Raw genomic sequence first — 20,534 nt, forward strand, 5'->3', positions numbered from 1 at the left:
TCTCTGTACTGTGGTTGGGCCTAAATCTAGATTGAGCGGTGTCGAGGAGGTGGTTGTCAGTAAGGTGATTGGCTAGGCATTTGTTTATTATCTTTTCCAGAACTTTTGGCAGTTGGAGTATCAGGGAGACTGGTCGGTATTTGGCTAGCGTCTCTGTTTCCAGGTGTCCGGTAGGTGGCTGTGATGATTGAGTCATTAAGGATCGGGGTGAGGGTTGCGCTAATAAGGTCCAGTCCTTTGATGATGGGCAGGAGTGCAAGGGTGCTCTGCCGTATATATGGACTGCATGGTTGTTGCAGTTTCTTGAGTGGTGATGGTGGACCAGGTGGTCCTCTGGGTTTTGGCAGAGATGGACTGGATCTGGTTAGGACTCGAAGTTTTCATAGAGGCTAGTAATCTTGTTGCTGAAGAATGGGGACAGCTGGGTGCCGAGATCCTGAGTGTGGGTTACGCTGGTGGAGTTTGCTGCTGGAAGGGAAAGTCTTCTACAATGGCACTACGGCAAATATTTCCTTGGCACTGTTTCTGCTTTCAGTGCAGTCAGTGACCATGGAGTGTTTGGTAGCTCTGATTTGCTGATAGTAGCATATGAAGGCAGGGTTGCAAATGTTCATGTCGGTGTCATTCTGACCTTGTCTTCATTTGTGTTCAAGTTGCCTGCAGTGGTGTTTGACGAGTCTGAGTTCTTCTATGTACCAACTTGCTTGCTGTCTGGGTAGGGGTTTTGTTGACTGCGAAGATCCGGGTATCTGATTGAAGCATTGAAGTTGGAGATGGATTTGAGAAGGCTGTTGTGTCGAGGCTGGTGGTGTAGGAGCCCAAAAGACCAGGATACTTATGAGATCTTGTTCCAACCCTGTCATGCAGATTTGGTGATTGTGTACCTGCGTGGTGTGGAATCATTATGCTGAAATGTATGTGCCTGTGGTTGGACCAGGTGATCAGAATGGGCTTGTCTACTGTAATGTTGCTGAAGCTGTTGAAGATGGGGCCCAAGTCGGTGTTCGGCAGTGCGTGTGGAGCCTTCCGCTCGATGGGTGAGTCTGAGGTTTGATAGGTCCTTGACGAGGTTGGTCGTGTTGGGATCAGTGAGGTTCTCAATGTGGTAGTTGAGTTCGCCGAATAGGATGAAAGCGCTGGATTCGAAGAGCAGGGGCGCGACTAAGGCAACGATGGTGCTGCATAAGTTGGCGGATAGTCCAAGAGGAAAGTAGACAAGGGTGCCGCTCAGCATGTAGTTGACTGTGATGAGGAGGTTGAAGGTCAAGTGTTACATGTGGCTGGTGGTGCTTTCCAAGGTGGTGGAGCATCGGATGGATTCTTTGAAGGTGATACAAATTCCACCTCCAGGTCTTTTTGTCCTGTCCTGTCCTGCCTTGTGATCTTGTGTCCAGGGCAATTGGAATGGCAATGACAGGGCCGACATGGGAGTCAGCCAGGTTTCAGTCCGTAAGAACAGGTCCAGTGAATTATCATGTAGCAGATAACAAATTTCAGGGACATGTTTAGTAAGGGAGTGAGTGTTGGGGAGTATGCAGGACAGGGAGAGGTTGTGGTGTAGTGGGGGTCTGTGTTTGAGTGTTGGGTGTGTGAGGTGTATGGGGGAGTGAGGTGGGTGCGGGAAGGTATATGTAAAAGGGCAGGTGGTGAAAAATGCACCATTAAGTTTAAGTTTAAAATATTTATACAGCGCAACGTACACCTGGGCGGTTTCTTGGCGCTAAAATAGCAGGCAGCCCGCTGAGCAAGAACAGTCGCTAGAACGTCAGCTGAGAAGGCAGGCAGGACTTACGAAAGAAGTGCCTGAGAAAATAAAAAGGTCTTCAGAGCTTTGCGAAAACTGGAATACTGGGTGAGGGACCTAAGATGGAAGGGTAGAGAATTCCAGAAAATTGGGGCGAGAGTGGAAAATTTGGAGCCACCCTGTTTTTTTTTCCGGTAGCGGGGTACTGCTAAAAGAAGTTGTGCCGAGGAGCGGAGGTCTCTGCCAGGGACATAGGCCTTGATGGCAGAGGAAATGAAAAGGGGGGCCAGGCCAGTCCTGGCCTGGAACGCCATGCAGCCTAATTTAAACAAGGCGTGTTCCCGCACAGGGAGCCAGTGGAGGGTTTTCAGGAGGGGGGAGGTATGGTGGAATTTGGGAAGACCGAAGGCCAGGCGGGCAGCCTGGTTCTGCACCAGTTGCAGTTTACGCAGGCTGTACTGAGGGATGCCATTGAACAAAATGTTCCCGTAGTCCAGGCGGGACAGGACCAGTGCGGACATAATTAGTTTGAGTGCAGAAAAGGAAAAGAAGCGAGAAATGGAGCGGATAGTACGGAGAGTAAGAAAGCAGGAAGAAACCACCGAACCAATCTGGGAGTGCAAGGTGAGTTTATCATTAAGCTTGATGCCAAGAGTCTTAACAGAGGAAGCAGGGGTAGGAGGAGAACCAAAGGAGGGGGGCCAAAAGAGAGAGTTCCAGGGACTGGAGCAACCACCTGTCACCACAAGTTCCGTTTTATCGGGATTGAGTTTCAGGTGGTTGAGATTCATCCAGTCCCTGATAAAGGATAAGATAGATTGGAAATTAGAGATAGAATCAGGGGTAGAAGACAGATTGAAGATGAGCTGGAGGTCATCGGCATAGTTATATACCGTGACCTCCAGCTGCTGAAGAGCAAAGATAAGAGGAGCGATATAAAGATTAAACAGTAAAGGAGAGAGGGAAGAGCCCTGGGGGACACCGCACTGGACCTGACAGGGGGTAGCTGAAAACTCCCCGAGATGGACCGCCTGGGTCCGGTCCCTCAAAAAGGAAGAAAGCCAAATAAGGGCTGAGCCTCCTATGCCCGCCGCCTTGACACGGGAAAGCAAGATGGAATGGTCCACCGTGTCAAAAGCGGCGGACAAGTCAAGGAGGACCAGCGCCTGAGATCTGCCCATGTCCATACCCTCTCGGAGGGTGTCTAATACTGACACCACCACTGACTCTGTCGAGTGGTGGCCATTAGTGTTGGTGTAGTGTTGGGTGGCGCGGCAGCAGTGCTGGGAGATGTGACCCGGGATTCAGGACACAGTGCGTCGCTGTGGCGTAGTGACAGGGGTTAGGTGGATGGGTGACAAGATGACCAGGTATCCTGGCACTGGTCTCGGGCGCAGATGGGCTTGCCTTTGGTGCGCCAGTGGCACGTCCGTGCTGCAAGCTCTATTAAGTGAAGACATTGTTAGCGGGAAGCCAAGAAATGTCACTTCCTATGCAAAAGGATGATGGGAAATCAGGAAATCATGCTTCTTCACTGTGATAACAGTAGCACACATGAAAATCACAGGTTCATAAATGCCTTAACTCGTTGGTGCATTGGAAGGTCCCCGGCCGTCCGACGTCACGGTGGGCATGTGCGTCGGACGCACGGGGGCCGTCCGATGTGCACACGCGTCATATTTCCCAGCACAGTGGGGGGATTTACGCCACAGCCAAAGGGTTCAAGACAAAAAAAATGAATGTGCCTTTGTGTAATTTAACTGGTGCTAATGTAAAGTGCTCCAATAATGTTGGGTTGAGTTTGCGCTATATAAAAAAGCAAAGCATTTGAAATGCAATAGGTCTCGCATTTGCGAGAGTTTAAGCTATTGGCATTGTAAATGACAATGCTTTTTATGTTTGTGTTTTCAAAACTAAAACATATATAAAAGGCATTGTCATTTCTAATGCCAATAGCTCAAACTCTCACAAATGCTAGACCACTTCCATAGTGGCCGCACCCCTTTCTTTAGATGCTGCTCGCAGTATTCAGGTTACAGCGAGCCTCGACTAAAGAAAGGAGCGTGAACCACCGTTAAAGAAAAAGCATGGCATGGGGCGCTTTTACCACAAAAAAAAATCACATTTGTTCAGAAAGAAATGTTTTTTTATATGTGAAAGCGCCCCATGCCGTGCTTTCACAATGCTTACACCGAAAATCTGTGCTTAGCATAGTGCGCGGCTAGACTGGTATTTTGCTGTTCTTGACACTGCGTGCAAATATATAATACAACACATCACATTACACCTACAACAAGCCTGGGCAGACTCGGAGCCAGATTGAAAGAGTAGCACGGGGGATCACCACAGAGTAAGATAGGTGTCAATATTTAGTTGTTGTTTGAGAAATGTTAAAAACGACTTTGTGGAAGTATTTGTTATACGTACTGTTCCTTTAAGTGCCTCTGCCCTTCAGAGGATGCATTTTTAGTCAGTGCACTATGCAGGAGTTTAAAATGTGAAACAGTACTGGAGTGGACAGCCTGGCTAGGGTCAATGGTACCTGGTAACTGAAAGCACAAGGTCACACAGCTGCTCAGTGCTGCTCCGTCGAATCATCCCAGACAGCCTGCAAATACAGCCAAACCCCTCGCTGAAAGTGAGAGTGTTTACACGGAACGTGGGCCTCTGTCAGCAAACTGTCAGGTTTGGGAAATACCCGCCCGAATAACGAAAGCAGAACCGACTTCAAACACACGAGACACCCAGTGAGTAGAAGACATTAACCCTTGACTGACCACTTCGGTCGAGGAAGGTCACAGCAACATGAAGGATCCAGATTATCAATCAATCAAGAACATTTGTAAAGCGAGCTACTCACCCACTAGGGTCTCAAGGGGAGGGGGGCTGCTACTGCTCGAAAAGCCAGGTCTTGAGTTGCTTCCTGAAGGAGAGATGGTCCTGGGTGAGTCGTAGGTGGGTGGGGAGGGTGTTCCAGGTCTTGGCCGCCAGGTAGGTGAAGGATCTTCCTCCGGTGGTGGTTCTGCGGATCCGTGGGACGGTGACGAGTGCGAGGCTGGCGGAGCGGAGCTGGCGGGTTCTCGTGTAGAACGTGAGGCGGTTGTTGAGGTATTCGGGGCCCAAGTCGTGGAGAGCCTTGTGTGCGTGGGTGAGGAGCCTGAACGTGATCCTCTTGCTGACGGGGAGCCAGTGGAGGTCCCTCAGGTGGGCGGAGATGTGGCTGTGTCAGGAGATGCAGTTCAATAAAAAGAGAGGTAGGGAGAACGTAGTGGTACACTCTTAATCCCCAAATATATCAATTTAAACGAAGAAAGAGTGTAGAGAGACTTCCAATAGGAAAACCAGAACAGAAAGGAAGGTATACAAAGCTAGTTAGATTTGTATAGAAGGCCCTCACTCACCAACCTGGTTGGTGACATGCTTCATCATCTGGCCCCACTGGGAGAGGCCGATTGCCTCCCTAGTGTGCTTCAACGCCAGATTTCCTGCGGAGCGGGTAAAGTGAACTTGTGGGTGCTAGGTGATAGTGTTGATGGCGAGATTAAAAATGTCTAAAAGTATCAGAAAGTAGTTTATTAATTGATCAGTTGTACATGTTTAAAAGCAATGTGTTGGAAACTAAGCCAAATAGATTGTTTGGTTGTTTCCCATAGACTTAGGTGGTGGTCAACATGTTTCTGCCAATGTAGGTGTCAATTTACCTGGCATTCGTCAGGACCTATCGTGAACTATACCCCGGCGGTATGGGCACGCTAAGGCCCACCCAGACCTAGGGACGTAAAAGTAAAAAAGATTTAGTAAAAAAGTGCATCGGGGAGGGGGGTGGTGGCAAAATCGGCACCCCACCCTCAACGCCAGGCACCCACTGGAAACCTGCTTACACCCTCTGAAACCGGGACCGGTTTCAGAGGGTGTAAGCGTTGTGCCGATTTCGCCACCACCCCCCTCCCGAGGTCCATGACGTGAGATTGTCTCACCATCTAAGTGCAATTTTGTTGCTCCATAATTGCGAGCTTTCCTTTTACATGCACTTTTTTACTAAATCTTTTTCACTTTCACGTCCCTAGGTCTGGGTGGGCCTTAGCGTGCCCATACCGCCTGGGTATAGTTCACGATAGGTCCTGACAAATGGCAGGTAAATTTACACCTACATTGGCAGAAACATGTTGACCACCACCTAAGTCTATGGGAAACAATCAAACAATCTATTTGGCTTAGTTTCCAACACATTGCTTTTAAACATGTACAATTGATCAATTAATAAACTACTTTTTGATACTTTTAGACATTTTTAATCTCGCCATCAACACTATCACCTAGCACCCACAAGTTCACTTTACCCGCTCCGCAGTAAATCTGGCATTGAAGCACACTGGGGAGGCATTCGGCCTCTCCCAGTGGGGCCCGATGATGAAGCATGTCACCAACCAGGTTGGTGAGTGAAGGCCTTCTATACAAATCTAACTAGCTTTGTATACCTTCCTTTCTGTTCTGGTTTTCCTATTGGAAGTCTCTCTACACTCTTTCTTTGTTTAAATTGTGTCGGAGGATGTCCAAGACGAGTCGTGCTGAGGCGTTCTGGATGCGCTGGAATTTTTTCTGTAGTTTGGCAGTGGTCCCAGCGTAGAGGGCGTTCCTGTAGTCCAGACGGCTGGTGACGAGGGCCTGGGTGACCGTTTTCCTGGTTCCAGTGGGGATCCAGCATAAGATCTTACGGAGCATGCGGAGGGGGTAACGGCGTTAACTTGCCTGGCCATCGTGAGGGAGGAGTCAAGGATGAAGCCCAGGTTGCGTGCGTGGTCCGTGGGCTTGGGTGGGGGGCCCAGAGCAGGGGGCCACCAGGAGTCGTCCCAGGCGGAGATGGATGGGCCGAGGATGAGGACTTCCGTCTTGTCTGAGTTCAGTTTCAGGCGGCTGAGCTTCATCCAGTCTGCGATGTCTTTCATTCCGTCATGGAAGCTGGCGGAGGTGGGGTCGTTGGTGAGGGAGAGGATCAGTTGGGTATCGTCGGCGTAGGAGATGATGTTGAGGTTGTGCTTGCGTGCGATGGCTTCGAGGGGGCTCATATAGACGTTGAAGAGGGTGGGGCTGAGCGAGGAGCCTTGAGGTACGCCGCAGATAATCTTGGTGGCTTATGCAAGGAAGGGCGGGAGACGGACTCTTTGGGTTCTGTCGGAGAGGAAGGAGGTGATCCATTCCAGGGCCTTTCCTTGGATCCCGGCATGGTGGAGGCGGGTTGTCAGGGTGCGGTGGCAGACAGTGTCGAACGCGGCCGAAAGGTCGAGCAGGATGAGGGCGGCGGTTTCTCCGTTGTCCAGCAGGGTCCGGATGTCGTCGGTGGCCGCGATGAGGGCGGTCTCGGTGCTGTGGTTCGCTAGGAATCCGGACTGCGATGGGTCGAGGGAGCCGTTCGTCTCCAGGAAGGCCGTCAGCTGTTTGTTGACGGTTTTCTCTATGACTTTTACAGGGAAGGGGAGGAGCGAGATCGGGCGGAAGTTCTTGAGGTATGAGGGATCTGCGGTGGGTTTCTTCAGGAGGGCGCTGATCCCTGCGTGCTTCCAGCTCTCCAGGAAGGTGGCGGATATGAAGGAGTTGTTGATGATGTCCCGAAGTTTGGGTGCGATGATGGAGTCGGCCTTGTTGAAGATGTGGTGTGGGCAGGGATCGGCTGGGGAGCCCGAGTGGATGGTGTTCATCGTGTGGGTGGTATCTTCTGTGCTGACCTGAGTCCAGGCGCACAGGGTGGTGGTGGGGGGTGTAGGTTCGGTGGTGGGGTACGAGTTCTGAGCGCCGAAGCTGTTGTGTATGTCGACGATCTTACGGTGAAAAAAGGTGTCCAGAGAGTTGCAGAGGTCTTGAGAAGGCGTGATGTCGTTGTTGCTGGCGTTGGGGTTGGAGAGCTCTTTCACGACGTTGAAGAGTTCCTTGCTGTTGTGTGTGTTGTTGTCCAGTCGTTCTCTGAAGGATGACCTTTTGGTGGTGCGGATCAGCTGGTGGTGTTTGCGGGTGGCTTTCTTGAGGGCTGTTATGTTTTCCGTTGACTGGTTGTGGCGCTAGGCTTTCTCGAGGTCACGGCAGGATTTCTTGGAGTCTTTGAGATCGTTGGTGATCCATGCGGCTTTCTTGCTGTTGAGGTTGCTGGGAGGGTTTTTCAATGGAGCAAGGGTGTCGGCGCAGTCGGTGATCCACTGTGTGAGGTTGCGGGCTCCTTCGTTGGGGTCCGTGGTGTTGGTGGGAGGGTTTAGGCTCAAGGAGGCGGTGAGTCGGTCGGTGGTGATCTTGCTCCAGCATCTTCGGGGGGTTTGTTGAGGGCGGTGGTGGGTCGTTGTTTTCCTGAAGTTGAAGTGTACGTAGCTGTGGTCGGTCCAGTGGAGCTCGGTGGTGTGGCTGAAGGAGATGTGGTTGCTGGAGGAGAAGACGGGGTTGAGCGTGTGGCCAGCGTAATGGGTGGGGTGTTGACCAGTTGCTTGAATCCGATGTTGGCGAGGTTGTCTAGTAGGGCGGTGGTGTTGTTGTCCTGGTCGTTCTCCAGGTGGAAGTTGAGGTCTCCTAGGAGGATGTAGTCGGGGGAGGCGAGGGTGAGTGGGCTGATGAAGTCTGCGATGGCCTCGCTGAAGTGTGAGCGTGGTCCCGGGGGTCTGTAGATGAGGGTTCCTCTGAGGGTGGTCTTGGGGTCGGTGTGAATCTGGAAGTGCAGGTGCTCTGCGGTGGCGTAGGTGTTGGTCGTGATGGGGATAGTGTTTCTGTGGGCGATGGCGATGCCTCCTCCGGTCTGGTTGACGCGGTCCCTTCGGATGATCTTGTAGCTGTCCGGAATGGCAATGGCGATGTTGGGGGCTGAGGAGGCGTTCATCCAGGTTTCCGTGAAGAAGGCGACGTCTGGTGCCGTTTTGTCCAGGAGGTCCCGTAGTTCGACGGCGTGCCTGTAGATGGAGCGGGTGTTGAGCAGGATGTACTTGAGGTGGTTGTTGCTGGCGGCTGTTTTGGCTGGCGCGGTGCAGGACGGAGTGCAGGTGAAGTAGCAGGCGTGGCAGATGAAGGCTCCGTGGGTGTGTTTCGGGGTGGCTTGGTAGCAGGCTGGATGTCGGCCGGTGTTGAGTGAGTGGAGGGTGGCGGCGTCGTAGCTCAGTCGGGTTGGCTGGCTCTGGCGGGGTTCTGGCGCTGGGCGCGGTCCCGGCGTGGACGGGCGTCGATGGGCTTGCCTTTGGCGCGCAACCGGCGCGTACGCGAGGTCCCCGCCATTAATGGCAAAGTGGGAGGGAGGAGCAGCTGGGAGGCGGGAGCGGGGCGGCGAATGGGGAGCGGGAGGCAGTAGAAGGGGGCGGGGCCGCAGGAGAGCAGCGGCGGGGAGCAGAGGGGAGGTTAGAAAGAGCGGGAAAGCAGAGCGGGCGAGAGCGAGTGCCAGCCTGGAGAGTGAGGGCAAGCCAGGAGAGCAGGGGCCCTAAGGAGAGGCGGCAGCAAGAGGGCCAAGCAGGCAGCGGCAGCAGAATCCGGGCACACGGGGGCCGTGCGGTAGTGGAGTGACCGGGTGATCGAGGAATTTAGCGGTGCCTACTCTCGCATGAGAAGTGCAGTGCAAGTGTTATTCTGCTGTAGGCATGCACTGTGTACACCCAGCATTCAACAGCAGCATAACTCGCAACCCTCTCTGAAAATAAATCTGCTCCTTTAGTACTGCATTTGTCATTTTTCTGCTCTTCATTCCATGATTCCCTGTTAGCAGCAGCTACTCTGTGGGTCACTGCCGGGGAGGCAGTGCACTTCTCCACACTGCGTGATTCCCTGTAAGCAGCTGCTGGTCTGTGGCGCATGGCACGCTACTAACACATAGAAGCGGCGGCCATTGCTGGCAGCCCGCGAGTGTGGGGTGGGCAGCCACAGTGAAAGCGCGCAAGGCGTGCTACTAACACATAGAAGGGTATGCCATTGCCAGTCCGCAAGTCCTGTATACATTAGGGAAATAATGCTCCAAAATGTTGATGAAAGCACCAGAGTTAGGACACTGTGAGAGGTCCAGTCCTCATGGGAGGTAACAAAAGAAGACAGGGAGGTACTAAGGAGGGACTAACACGCCTATTAGCCAATCAGAAGCCAGCATTTACGAAGGACAATGACTCAAGCCAATGACAAATGTTGGCGGAGAGTGGGCAGGGCTTAAAGCACATTCTCCAATACAGCATGGCTTGCAGAGCAGCACATGCGCTTCCAAGGCTCGACTTAAAAAGGACTTACAATTTATTATACCTAGTTCCCTCTTGTGAAGGGCTCTTTTCTGGACTGCACCAAATACAAACTACTCAAACACAAACCTCTCAAATAAAGCCCCAAAATAGGTTTGCAAGGGGTTTTAATGGGTCCTTAGCCACTACAGTGTAAATGTTATGTATATAGTAACTATTATACGCTTGATTTTGCCTTTCTTCAGCACAACTGCCTTTATTTACCCGTGTGCAGCTTTTATCCGGTTGAAGGAGCATGTTTTACAGTATGACCAGAGTTGTTACAACAACGGTTTTAAAGGAACTATCAATTTGGTACAACGTTTGTAGCGCACTGTGTTTATGTGAATGTGCTTGTTACTAATGAAATCGAAAATATTGCAATCATTTCTCTCCAAAGGCGTGACTTAACACATTTCCTTTATTAACGTACTGCTCATTAGTCTATTGTTTGAGGCCGTCCCTTTGTCTGCAAACTACATGTATTGAGTTGTCAAAAACAAATCCAGAACACAACCATGCCAAGCCCTATAGGCTTCCTTAATAAGAGTCCGGAGAAGCCACTTCTCCAAATAAAAGTGCGTTTAAAACAAATGTATGGCTTTGAACAGATGTCATTTTCACAGTTTTGACTGTTGTTAGATTCCCAGGAAAGAACATACAGAATTCGCTTTACTTTGGGGTAACAAATATATAATCCATATAGTTATTTCTATGCAACACAGTCGACGTGGAAAAGTCTCTTTGAAATCAGACCTCTATACTGGGTAATAAATACGGATGTTCATGTTCCTTTTGGGAGAGAAGGGCGAATGATGTTTTGCAAATAAGCAAGGGTGAGAAGACGAAAAAAACTGAGCAGAAATGCTAATTCCATGTACACTTTTCCATTTCATTATTTGATAACATCTAAGGATGTCAGACTCGCTCTGGGATGTGCAAACAGCAGCACGCTTGATGAATATTTGTACTTTCAAAACTGGGACAAGAGAAGAATCTGTGATGGACAGAGACCACTTAAGGGGGGGTTTGGTCGTCGACCACCAGCTAAGGCTCAAGAAGCAGCTCACATGATTAGGGTATATCTTTTCATGTGCAAAATTAAAAATTAAATTACATTATGCTTTTTGACCGAAAATATTACTTGATGAGGAGCCGACCACCCCAGAGCAGTTGAGTTTGTTATTCTCTGCAAAGCAGGGGTATGCAACATAGCTCTTGGAGGGCCAGATTCATTAAGTAAGGAGTTGGCCAAGGCGTCGTTCTGCTGATGCTGTGTCCTTCAACAAGTGGAACGCCCACCAGCCTGCAAGAGGTGGCCGTAATAAGTGGAGCTGCCGGTGGTGCTAGACCGGTTTCCCTAGTGAACGATTGGGCACAGTATGCGGGGTCCTCTGCTTTTTGTGAAAAGAAAACCATCCTGGGACTGTTAATTCCGAGAGCTGAAATGCTTTAGCTGAAGAGTAAGGCAAGGAGCCTCCTGTGCTGTTGAACCGAATAAGTGACAGACTCCTAACAAGCATCCTTGCCAGGGTGCTGCTGCCAGAAAGACGTGTTAATGTGCACAACTGGTCAATCTACAAATGTAACGGGTGCTTGGAAGCTGGTATTGGCTTTAATTGAGGGAATCACTTGAAGTTTCCCGATGACATAGATTTAATCTTTTTGAGTGGTATTGCTAGGGAGTTACCAGCTGAGCTGTTAAATGTGTTCTTTTAAAAGACGCTTATAAATAAATTACACAATGTATAGTCTGGATATTACTAAAATCTATATTTTGAAAGCACTTTTTTTCTCTTAAACCTTTTTGCGCACCTTATGTAGCAGACTACCTTATACTGCATGTAATGCAAGTTTAAAATAATGACTTACATATTCACAGTGCTTTGTGTCACAGACTGGGATGGGACCTTGCAGCGCTAAACATTCACAATTCAGTATTTTTCACTGCACCAACCAGGACTCAGTTCTGTGGCTCTCTGGTTACAGACATAGAGTTCTGCAGTGAATTAACTAATAGAAGTTTCATAATGTACATAGTGCATTTGCCACTTATTAAGTTAACTTGAATGTATTTTTCATTTAAGCTGTCCCTTATTTTTTATGTAGTTTCCTAAAGAGGAAAGACTGGACAATGTACAGAATATTGTGTTTTTTAGCCACACCATTGACCCCGCCTCCATGCTCACTCACCCTGCCCCCTTTACACACAACATCACAGTTTCCTTACTTTTTTTAATGCACTTTGGCCACTCCTGGGCACACGCGTCGTTGAGAGTTCACACAGTGTATGTTTAAGAAAACAGAATGGTATGGTTGAAACGCCCGCCTGCACATGGACGTTGTTGCAGCTTCATGCCCGGCATGCCTCCTGTGCGCCATTTTGAATTAGCTTTCTTGTTTTAAGTAGTGTGTTGCAATATATTATTTGTACTGAGGTTGGGCTACTTTTGGGCTATCCGTAGGCAGTGTTTGTTCCGGGCTACTACGTACCGAATGTAACTAAGCATATGCTGTGTGGAGTTGAAAGGTTGAGTGTGCACAGAAGATGACAGAGGGAGTGCAAAGTTCAGTTGAGGGTTTGAAGAGCTCACCAGAGCTTGTCTGTCCTTCGTAGCATAATATTGCTAACTATATGGTAACTCCATTAAATCACTACCCTGGGATGACCTGGTAAGAGTGTTGCCAAGGTCTAGCTAGCACATGCAAACCAGATAATGAGAAGTGGGATTGGACATGTCTCGAGAGTGTCAGTTTACTGTGCTTTATCTCGAGTGTAGAGACCACTGTGTTTGTGTCCGGTGCATGCAAGACTTTATTAAGGCCGCTTATAGAACATGCATATTTTAGTTTTGTTATATATTATTTTTAGTACAGAAAGACATGAAATAAAATAGCCTTTGATATGATATATTACATCCAAGGCATTTTAATGTAGACTTTAAGCATTATTATTTTCCACAATAGCCAAATAAGGTCAGCACTCTTCACCCATTGGTCTTTTCAGCTGTCACATGTTCTTCTAGCCCCCCCCGCTTGATCGCATGCTCACATCGTCAACATAGAAGTGCACTGTGACAGGACTAGTTGGCCAGTACTTTACTTTGTCAGTGTTTCTTTCTTACCCTTCTATATCCTTTTTTTAAGTCTGCTTTGGCAAAGCAGCTCTCACCAGACCTTATGTGATCAACAGAAAAAGAGCTTTAAAAATCACTACTGGTTGAGATGGTTTTTTGGTTATCTTGAGTAAAGCATCTGATTGGACAGAAGGTGTGTCAGTATTTACTCAGTCCCCTCTCCAAGAATGAGTCACTTAGTTGTTTGAGAGCTAGGCTGCTAGTTAGGCACTGCTCTGCATGTGCAGTCTTGTAGCTGCCACAGCTTAGGCGGGCACAGCAGAGAGGATCAAACTACCAACAGTGAAGAACACGCTCCCTGCCCATAGCTCTATACTCTGACAAAAGGCGGAGTTCAGGAGGAGGACCATAACTACAGTAGCAACTGTGAGAAGCCAGTGAGGGAGCTGTGCAAAGGCTTGTATAGCTACACTGTGTGACCATGTTAGTAAATGGAGCACTTGGCACCCTCCTAGATGAAATTGCAACAAGTGAAGCACTGTGTGACTTGCCTTATTAGCTACATGGCGCTCTTATGTTGTTGAGAGTAGGCTCAGTGACTAGATAAAAAAGAGGGGAAGGTGATAGGAACATCCACTTGGGTGCGCCCTTTGCTATGACTTCACACAGGCACTGTTGTACCTCCTGTAGGCCGCATAGACAGAAACACAGGGTCTGATTCACAAACTGCACTTTCCGATGTTGGTGGGCCCCTCGCAGTTAGGCCATTGGTTGCGGACCGACCGACATCCAGCATAGTGATCCAGCCTATGCTTGACGATGCGGTCAGTCAGACCGCAGCGGGCTGAGGAACCGACCGACGACTCCGACAGGCTCAAGTAGCCTGTCAGAGCGTAATCCATACATGAGGGTGCTGCCTGCAGAGGCACCACCGTAGGGATTAAGATGTCTCTTTTTCCTCTACCTTTACATGGCGGTCCAACCGCCATATGAAGGCAGATGGAAAGGGACTGTGGGAGCCCCTAGCAGGGCCCCTGTCCTCCTGGGCTTCCACTTTCGACCCGGGGGCACATGTGGTGCCCCCCAAACACAGTGTGCCAGGCACCACATGGTGCCCAGCACAATGTGCATGGAAGTTTGAAAACATGCCTTTTTCAATTGTGGCTTGTGCGGCACCCCTTTTCCTGGCCGCAGCACAAGCGGCAATTCAAAAAGTCATGTTTCCAACCGCCGTGAAGGCCAGTGGAGTCGCCATCTACATATCGAGCGGTCTCCATCCCGATGTGATGGCGTCCGACCGCCATCGTAAGGAGGGCCATACTTTTTTGTAGTACTTCCAACAATTCACATGGCCAGCCAGTGTACTGCAATATCCTCTGATACAAAATAATCGACGTAGGGACGTAAAATAAAGCCCCATAGGAAATAATGTTAAATCAAATTATTTCAAATAGTTAAACATTAAATAAATGTAAATAATTAATGTTAAATGTTAATGTTAAAAAATATGTATAAATATAGTGTATAATTTAATTATAAAATATTATAACTGGAAAGCTCCAGAATTAGCAGGGAATTTAAAAAGTCATCCCATTCAGGTGCAGGTAAGTGGAGATCTCTGCCATTTGTTAAGCAAAGGGACCATTAAAAGCAAATGGTGCGTAAAGAAGCCTATGAGGGTGACACCTTGCTTTAGCCCAGATCTCCTCTTTGTTTTTAGTTTTTCACTTGGCCAAGATTGGACTCTGCAATGCACATAGCAGATTGGAACGATTGGCAGATGAGTCGATAATGTCCGCTGTTTGCCTCTCTTCTAATAGTATCACCAAAAGGAATTCTGCAGTAGGATTGAAGTTTAAGTGTTTGCTCACTCCCAAAAACATACCTGCTCGACGATTGATCTCTTCCAGCAGTCTCTGAGCAGGCCTCCTTTCAAAAGGGGTACCATTGAAGACGTGAAACTGATATGGATGCATTACTCCGCTCCTTTCGGCTTCCTTATGTGGCTGATGTTCCCGTCTGGGCACCAAGCATCCTTTTTGGTCAAGCAACAAAAATAAAGAAAAAGAATGAGAGGTCAAATTTGACGACTCTCTTTCAATGAAGGCACAGATTCAATCAGTGGTTGGGACCTGCTTTGGATTACTGAGAATGCTAAGGAACTTTCTCCCCCTGCTTCCAGTCTCTCACAGGAAGACTGTAGTCCAGGCCTAGATGCTATTGAGACTGGCCTACGTAAATGGCTTGTACTTAGGCCTTCCTGATTATTTACTTGGCCGCATAATGGTGATCCAGAATGTGGCAGCCAGAAACATTCTTTTGGCTGGGCCGAGAACACGTACGACCCCTCTTCTGTCTTCCTTACACTGACTTCTGGTGCGGAAGAGGATTCATTTTAAAGCATTAGTGCTGGTTTTTAAAGGCTTCCATAAAATAGGTGCTCCATATCTTGGGGAAGATTCCAGCACTATACTCCACGTCGAACCCTGAGGTCTTCTGCACAGTTTCTGACCATTAACCCTAGGATATGCCTCTCCCGGATAGAGGACAGATCTTTTCAGGTGGTGGCTTCACGCCTTTTGAATAGCCTGCCCCTCTTTCTCAGACAGGTCCAGGATCTCTTCACTTTCAGGAGACAATTAAAAACTTGGCTTTTCGAACAGTAGCTCCCGTGTTGGTGTACTTTGATCTCTGTTGGCGGGTTTTCTCATAGCGCTGGGACACGCCTTGGAGTAGCCGTGCGCTCTATAAATAACTGCTAACATAACATTTCCTGGTTTTTTGTATAACTCACTATGACCATTCTACCCACCATCTACAGTTCATCTTCCAAGGGGAAGCAGATCATCTGATATGCCCACAGGACACAGGAAGAATTCAACCTATTAAATCAGGGAGGACTGCTCCCTCATTTTGTATATTCCCTGTTGTGTGCTTATACTTTCCTTTCCCTTGCGTGGGCTCATAGGGGGAATATTCTGCCAGCCACCGTCCTGAGGAGAAGAAAAAGGCAAGTTTTGCTGCAGAGGGTGGGGGATGAGTCGGCCTCCATACCAGGTGGAGATGGACTACTAGATATATTTAGTGGATACCTGCTACGCTAAGAACATTGTTGTGATCCTCAAAAAGGACTCCATCAGGACAGTTATCTTTGTAAAGGGAAACTCACCCCTTTATGATGAGACATCCCCATTTGTAGTCAAGGTTCTTGTTTGCAGAATTGAGGCTTCTGAGCTGCCTCTGCGTGACCTTTTTTCACATCGGTCATGTAACGGCTTCCCCTGTTAACTGCTTGTTACGTCAGTGTACCTGGCAGCACGCTAATATCACAAATGTCACAAGAAAACGCTAGAGGCACCAGTAGATGCGCTCCTCAGAGAAGAACCCTGGCCTAGGCACCAGGGTTCCCTGAGCCTCAGTGGGAGGACTTAACTTTGAAAGCCTTCACAGTACATAGATAGAAAGGTAGTGCAATGGGCGTGAAGGTTACGTCCTCAGCACTGAAAAGGTTGCATGATGTTATGTTTAAATGTATCTTACATACATATTCTGAAACCTCGCATCGATTCAGCCCTCCAAGACCGATATTTGGAAACCCCTGCTCTCAAGAGATGGAAAAGGTTTAGATCGTTCAAGGTCGACTTTATTTATAAATTATCTAATTTATTTGAGCATGTGGTAGATTTCCTCATGCTCCGTCCTAGATATGAATTTCACAGAAAAAGACATTTGATAGTGTGACAGTTAATCTAAGGGTCAGGAACCAGTTTCATACTTGTACAAGCCATTGTTGTCAGACTGGTACACCAGTCTCTATTTGCACTGTCCACCCCTTCTCCAGGATGAAATGTATTTATTTTATTTATTTACTTGAGTTTTATATAGCGCTGGCTAGATCTGGAGGTATCAGAGCGCTTTACATGAGGTGAGTTACATAGGTTACAAGTTACACATTGTTACAGAAGGTACATCAATTTCAAGTTACATCCGTTGGTTCATGGCATGTAGAAGGGTAAGGGGGTAATGTAAAAGGGCGACGGGGAGGGAGATTAAGCGGAGAATAGGTGAAATGCAACTTCTCAGTCTACTTACATGAGTATCAATGTGCTTGCAACATCACTCACTGACACAGTCCTGGTAAAGACTTATCGTTATCAAGGCTCCTCCAACAACCCCCAATACTTCAAGTTAATATACACACATTACTACTTGTGGGGCAATGCACAAGCCAAATAACAGTTAGTATGTAATGCCAGAATGTGCATCATGTAAACAGGTATTTCATAATGTCACATTAGACTCCAGCAGGTAGTAGATGCCAATACTGACATTATTTACATTGTTATCTCTTCCTATTGATAAAATATGCCCAACTAATAACTATTTGGTGTTTACCCCCTCTAACCTTGATGTCATTCATGTCTTTCAGGCAGTATTACGAGTCGTTGTACAACACCGCGGACGAGCTCCTCAACCTGGTGGTGGACCAAGGAGTCAAGTACACTGAGCTGGAGTACATCCACGCCCTTAGCTTGCTGCACCGTAGCCAGACGGGTGTAGGTGACCAAACTACTCAGAACATGAGGCTGCAGCGCCTCAAGGAAATCATCTGTGAGCAAGCAGCCATCAAACAGGCGACCAAGGACAAGAAAATAACAACTGTCTAATTCCTTCTGTGTTCTATCAACAGGGCGCCCAGCCTTCCAGCTGAGCAGGAAGATCTCACTGAGTGTTGATCAAAGCTATACATAATCTATTATAACTTGTTACAAACCTTAGTGACAAATACATAGACTACATCTGTTAAAGAACATCTGTTTATTGACTTTGAGATGGGGGCTACTTAGGATAAGCACATTAACAGTAACTGCTGCCCCGATAATAAATGTTGTTTTGTAAGTAAATGCCATTTACTACCCTTTTCTGATTGGCCAGCTGAGTGTAGGGGTTGCTTTTTAGTCACCTGATGAGAGCTGGGTTAAGATTGTCTTGCACGGCCACATATCTTACAATCCTTGTTCATCTTGAACGCGGCCAAGCGCATACTCTTTCAGCTCGAGATTGAGCACTGCCATTTTGTAGATGTGAGTATGATTTAGTCTGGGGGCAGTTTATTTCTGCACACATGCACTCCATTGCTTTCTTTTTTTAAACAAAACTTTAAATTTGTACATATTCAGCTTCCGCTGTAACAGCTTCAATTTGAATTTGTCCATGGCCGGTGGAATTACAGATTTTTAGCTGAAAAAGCAAAATATTCTATGACCAGTTAATCCCTATTTTTAAGGCTCCACCAACAAAAGTGATAGTCTAGGGATTATGTTTAGTGCCTCGTCACAAAATGAACACAGGTTTCTTGAAATGTCAAATAACACTCTAGTCCTCTAGCGGGACATTGAGGGCTAGAAACCGTGCCTCTAGTATTTGGTGGTTACTAGCATACACATAGCTCTTCCCCTTCTACAGCCATCAGCTTTTCTGTCACCTTACCATGGTGGGCTCCCCGTTTCACAAACTATTACAAATGGGAAGAAAATGGAGTAACTTTGTAGGCGAGAATTTATGTCATACCAAGGTTTAAGGTATTCACAGATTCTTATTATAGATCAGAACAATGGAGAAAGAGCATGGCAGAAGCCATCTCTCTCTTTTTACCCGCAACTTGCTTATCATTACTAGTCTAGTAAGGCAGAATGTGACCATTGATCAGTACTGTCATGGCTGCCGTTCATTCCCCTACCACCACTAAAGGAGCATTCGAACTCCAGCTTGCTCCTCGCTTTAAAATGAGTCTTGTTCCGGCTTATCTTATATCTGGGTTTCATCTCTGCCTCCTGCACCTTTGATGCTAGTTTGGATGCCAAAAGCAGCAGAATGACCATGGTTATTGAGAATTTTAAATCCCTGTATGTTCTTATTTCCAGTATGATGTGCTCCTGGTTTAAAGGTCTCAAGCGACTGGCTGATCCAAAGTGAATTCCTCTGGGTTGCAGTCTGAACATGATTTGGTGCAAAACATATACTGTAAGGTCAGCCAAGGCGGTAAGTGAATCTATGCATAGGCCAGGTTGGACAGAATGTGGCTCAGGCCTCCTGGACAGCATATGCATAAAATCACACAACCACCTCCCATATGTGTCTCGTAGTCCAAGTCTAGGCACTCAGAATTGGAGTATAAAGAGGTTGACATTAGTCAAGGCAGTGCAGTGACTACAACTTGCCACATGTGAGATAACAAGTGACGAATAATGATAGTCTGTGCCTCTGATGAAGTTTTCTCAGGTGGGCTCTAAGCTTAGGTCATTTTATAGTGGATTGTCCTCGTTGCTTTGAAGGCCTGGGTTGTTCCTATGGCTTTACCTACATATAAATGTTTCCCCATGTACTTTTATCCAAAGGTATAGCAAACTTTTTATTGACACATTTGAAATTGTTATGTAACCATGAGTCTGGAACAGCTAAAATATTAAAGGATCTTTGGCGAATGACTTTTCGTTGGTGCTTTTTTATGTACTTTGAGTTTGCAACATAAATGAAGAATATACCACAGTAGAGGTTTATACTCCTACACAAGAGATATATAAGCGAAGGCGTTACTGCTTTTAGAATGTCTTTTTTATTTAAATATTTAGAGAGAATGTCAGTATCCCACCGAGTGCTCGGATTCATTCACATATAACACATTTATCAAAACACTGCACAAGAAATATGCAGTTCGTGCGTTTGCTAGAAACACACCTCCCCATCTTGAAGTAGCATGAGAGTTTTAAAATATGTGAAGTTAAACCCTTGGTATAAAACTTCTGGCAGGATTTGAAGCACCGGGAAATAAACCCGGAAGCAAAACCCCTGTGTGTAGTTAATGCAGATCAGTGATACAAAGAAGATGACTTTATAGATGAATATTACAAATAATAATCAGACAATCAGAAAATAGGACAGTAAAAAGTTGGCGCGCGACCAGGCTTAGAAAACAGAAGCTAAAAGGATGTTAGTCGAAGAGACACGAACAAAGCTGTTACATTCAACACATAATTAATAAAGAATTCGTGACTAGAAAAAAGTAACAGATAGTTGAACCCACATAATCCAGCGCACAAGAGTAAATTCATTGAGACCCCTTGGAAAGAGGCGTTGAATTCGAGCTGTCGAGGGAGGTCTAGATTGGGGACCTCATTACCTCCAGCAGATCCCCGTTGTCTGTGAGGAAGACCCCAAAAACGCCAGTGCACTAAAATGATGACTTCACTGTTATTTCCGATGCCCAAGATGGTCTTCAATAATGACAGCAAAGAAGAGAATCAAGTCAAATTCAGAAATGGTTTTTTGTGTAATCATTTTTTGTTTCAAGTCTGTTTTATTTTTAACACAATACCCATAGCAGGGGGCTTAAACACAGCGGTAAGCCTACAACCTCTCACCGAGGCCAGCTGCGTAAGAAATATCAATAGAGGCGTAAGCCACAAGTATGTGAGTAGGTTAACACAGCGCTCT

At 47.3% G+C, this 20,534-nt stretch overlaps 1 protein-coding gene across 1 annotated transcript in view; it reads left to right on the forward strand.

The window, feature by feature from the left end:
* Positions 1–19,528, forward strand: part of EXOC4 (exocyst complex component 4) — a 1,743,085-nt gene extending 1,723,557 nt beyond the window's left edge. Inside the window, exon 18 of the mRNA XM_078677470.1 lies at positions 17,470–19,528. Within this exon, the coding sequence (XP_078533596.1) occupies positions 17,470–17,707 (238 nt within the window). The 3' untranslated portion in view covers positions 17,708–19,528. The remainder of the gene's footprint in view (positions 1–17,469) is intronic.
* The last annotated feature ends 1,006 nt before the right edge of the window (positions 19,529–20,534 follow it).

This window comes from Lissotriton helveticus, chromosome 1_1, assembly GCF_964261635.1.
Source record: "Lissotriton helveticus chromosome 1_1, aLisHel1.1, whole genome shotgun sequence".
NCBI classification, from domain to species: Eukaryota; Metazoa; Chordata; class Amphibia; order Caudata; family Salamandridae; genus Lissotriton; species Lissotriton helveticus.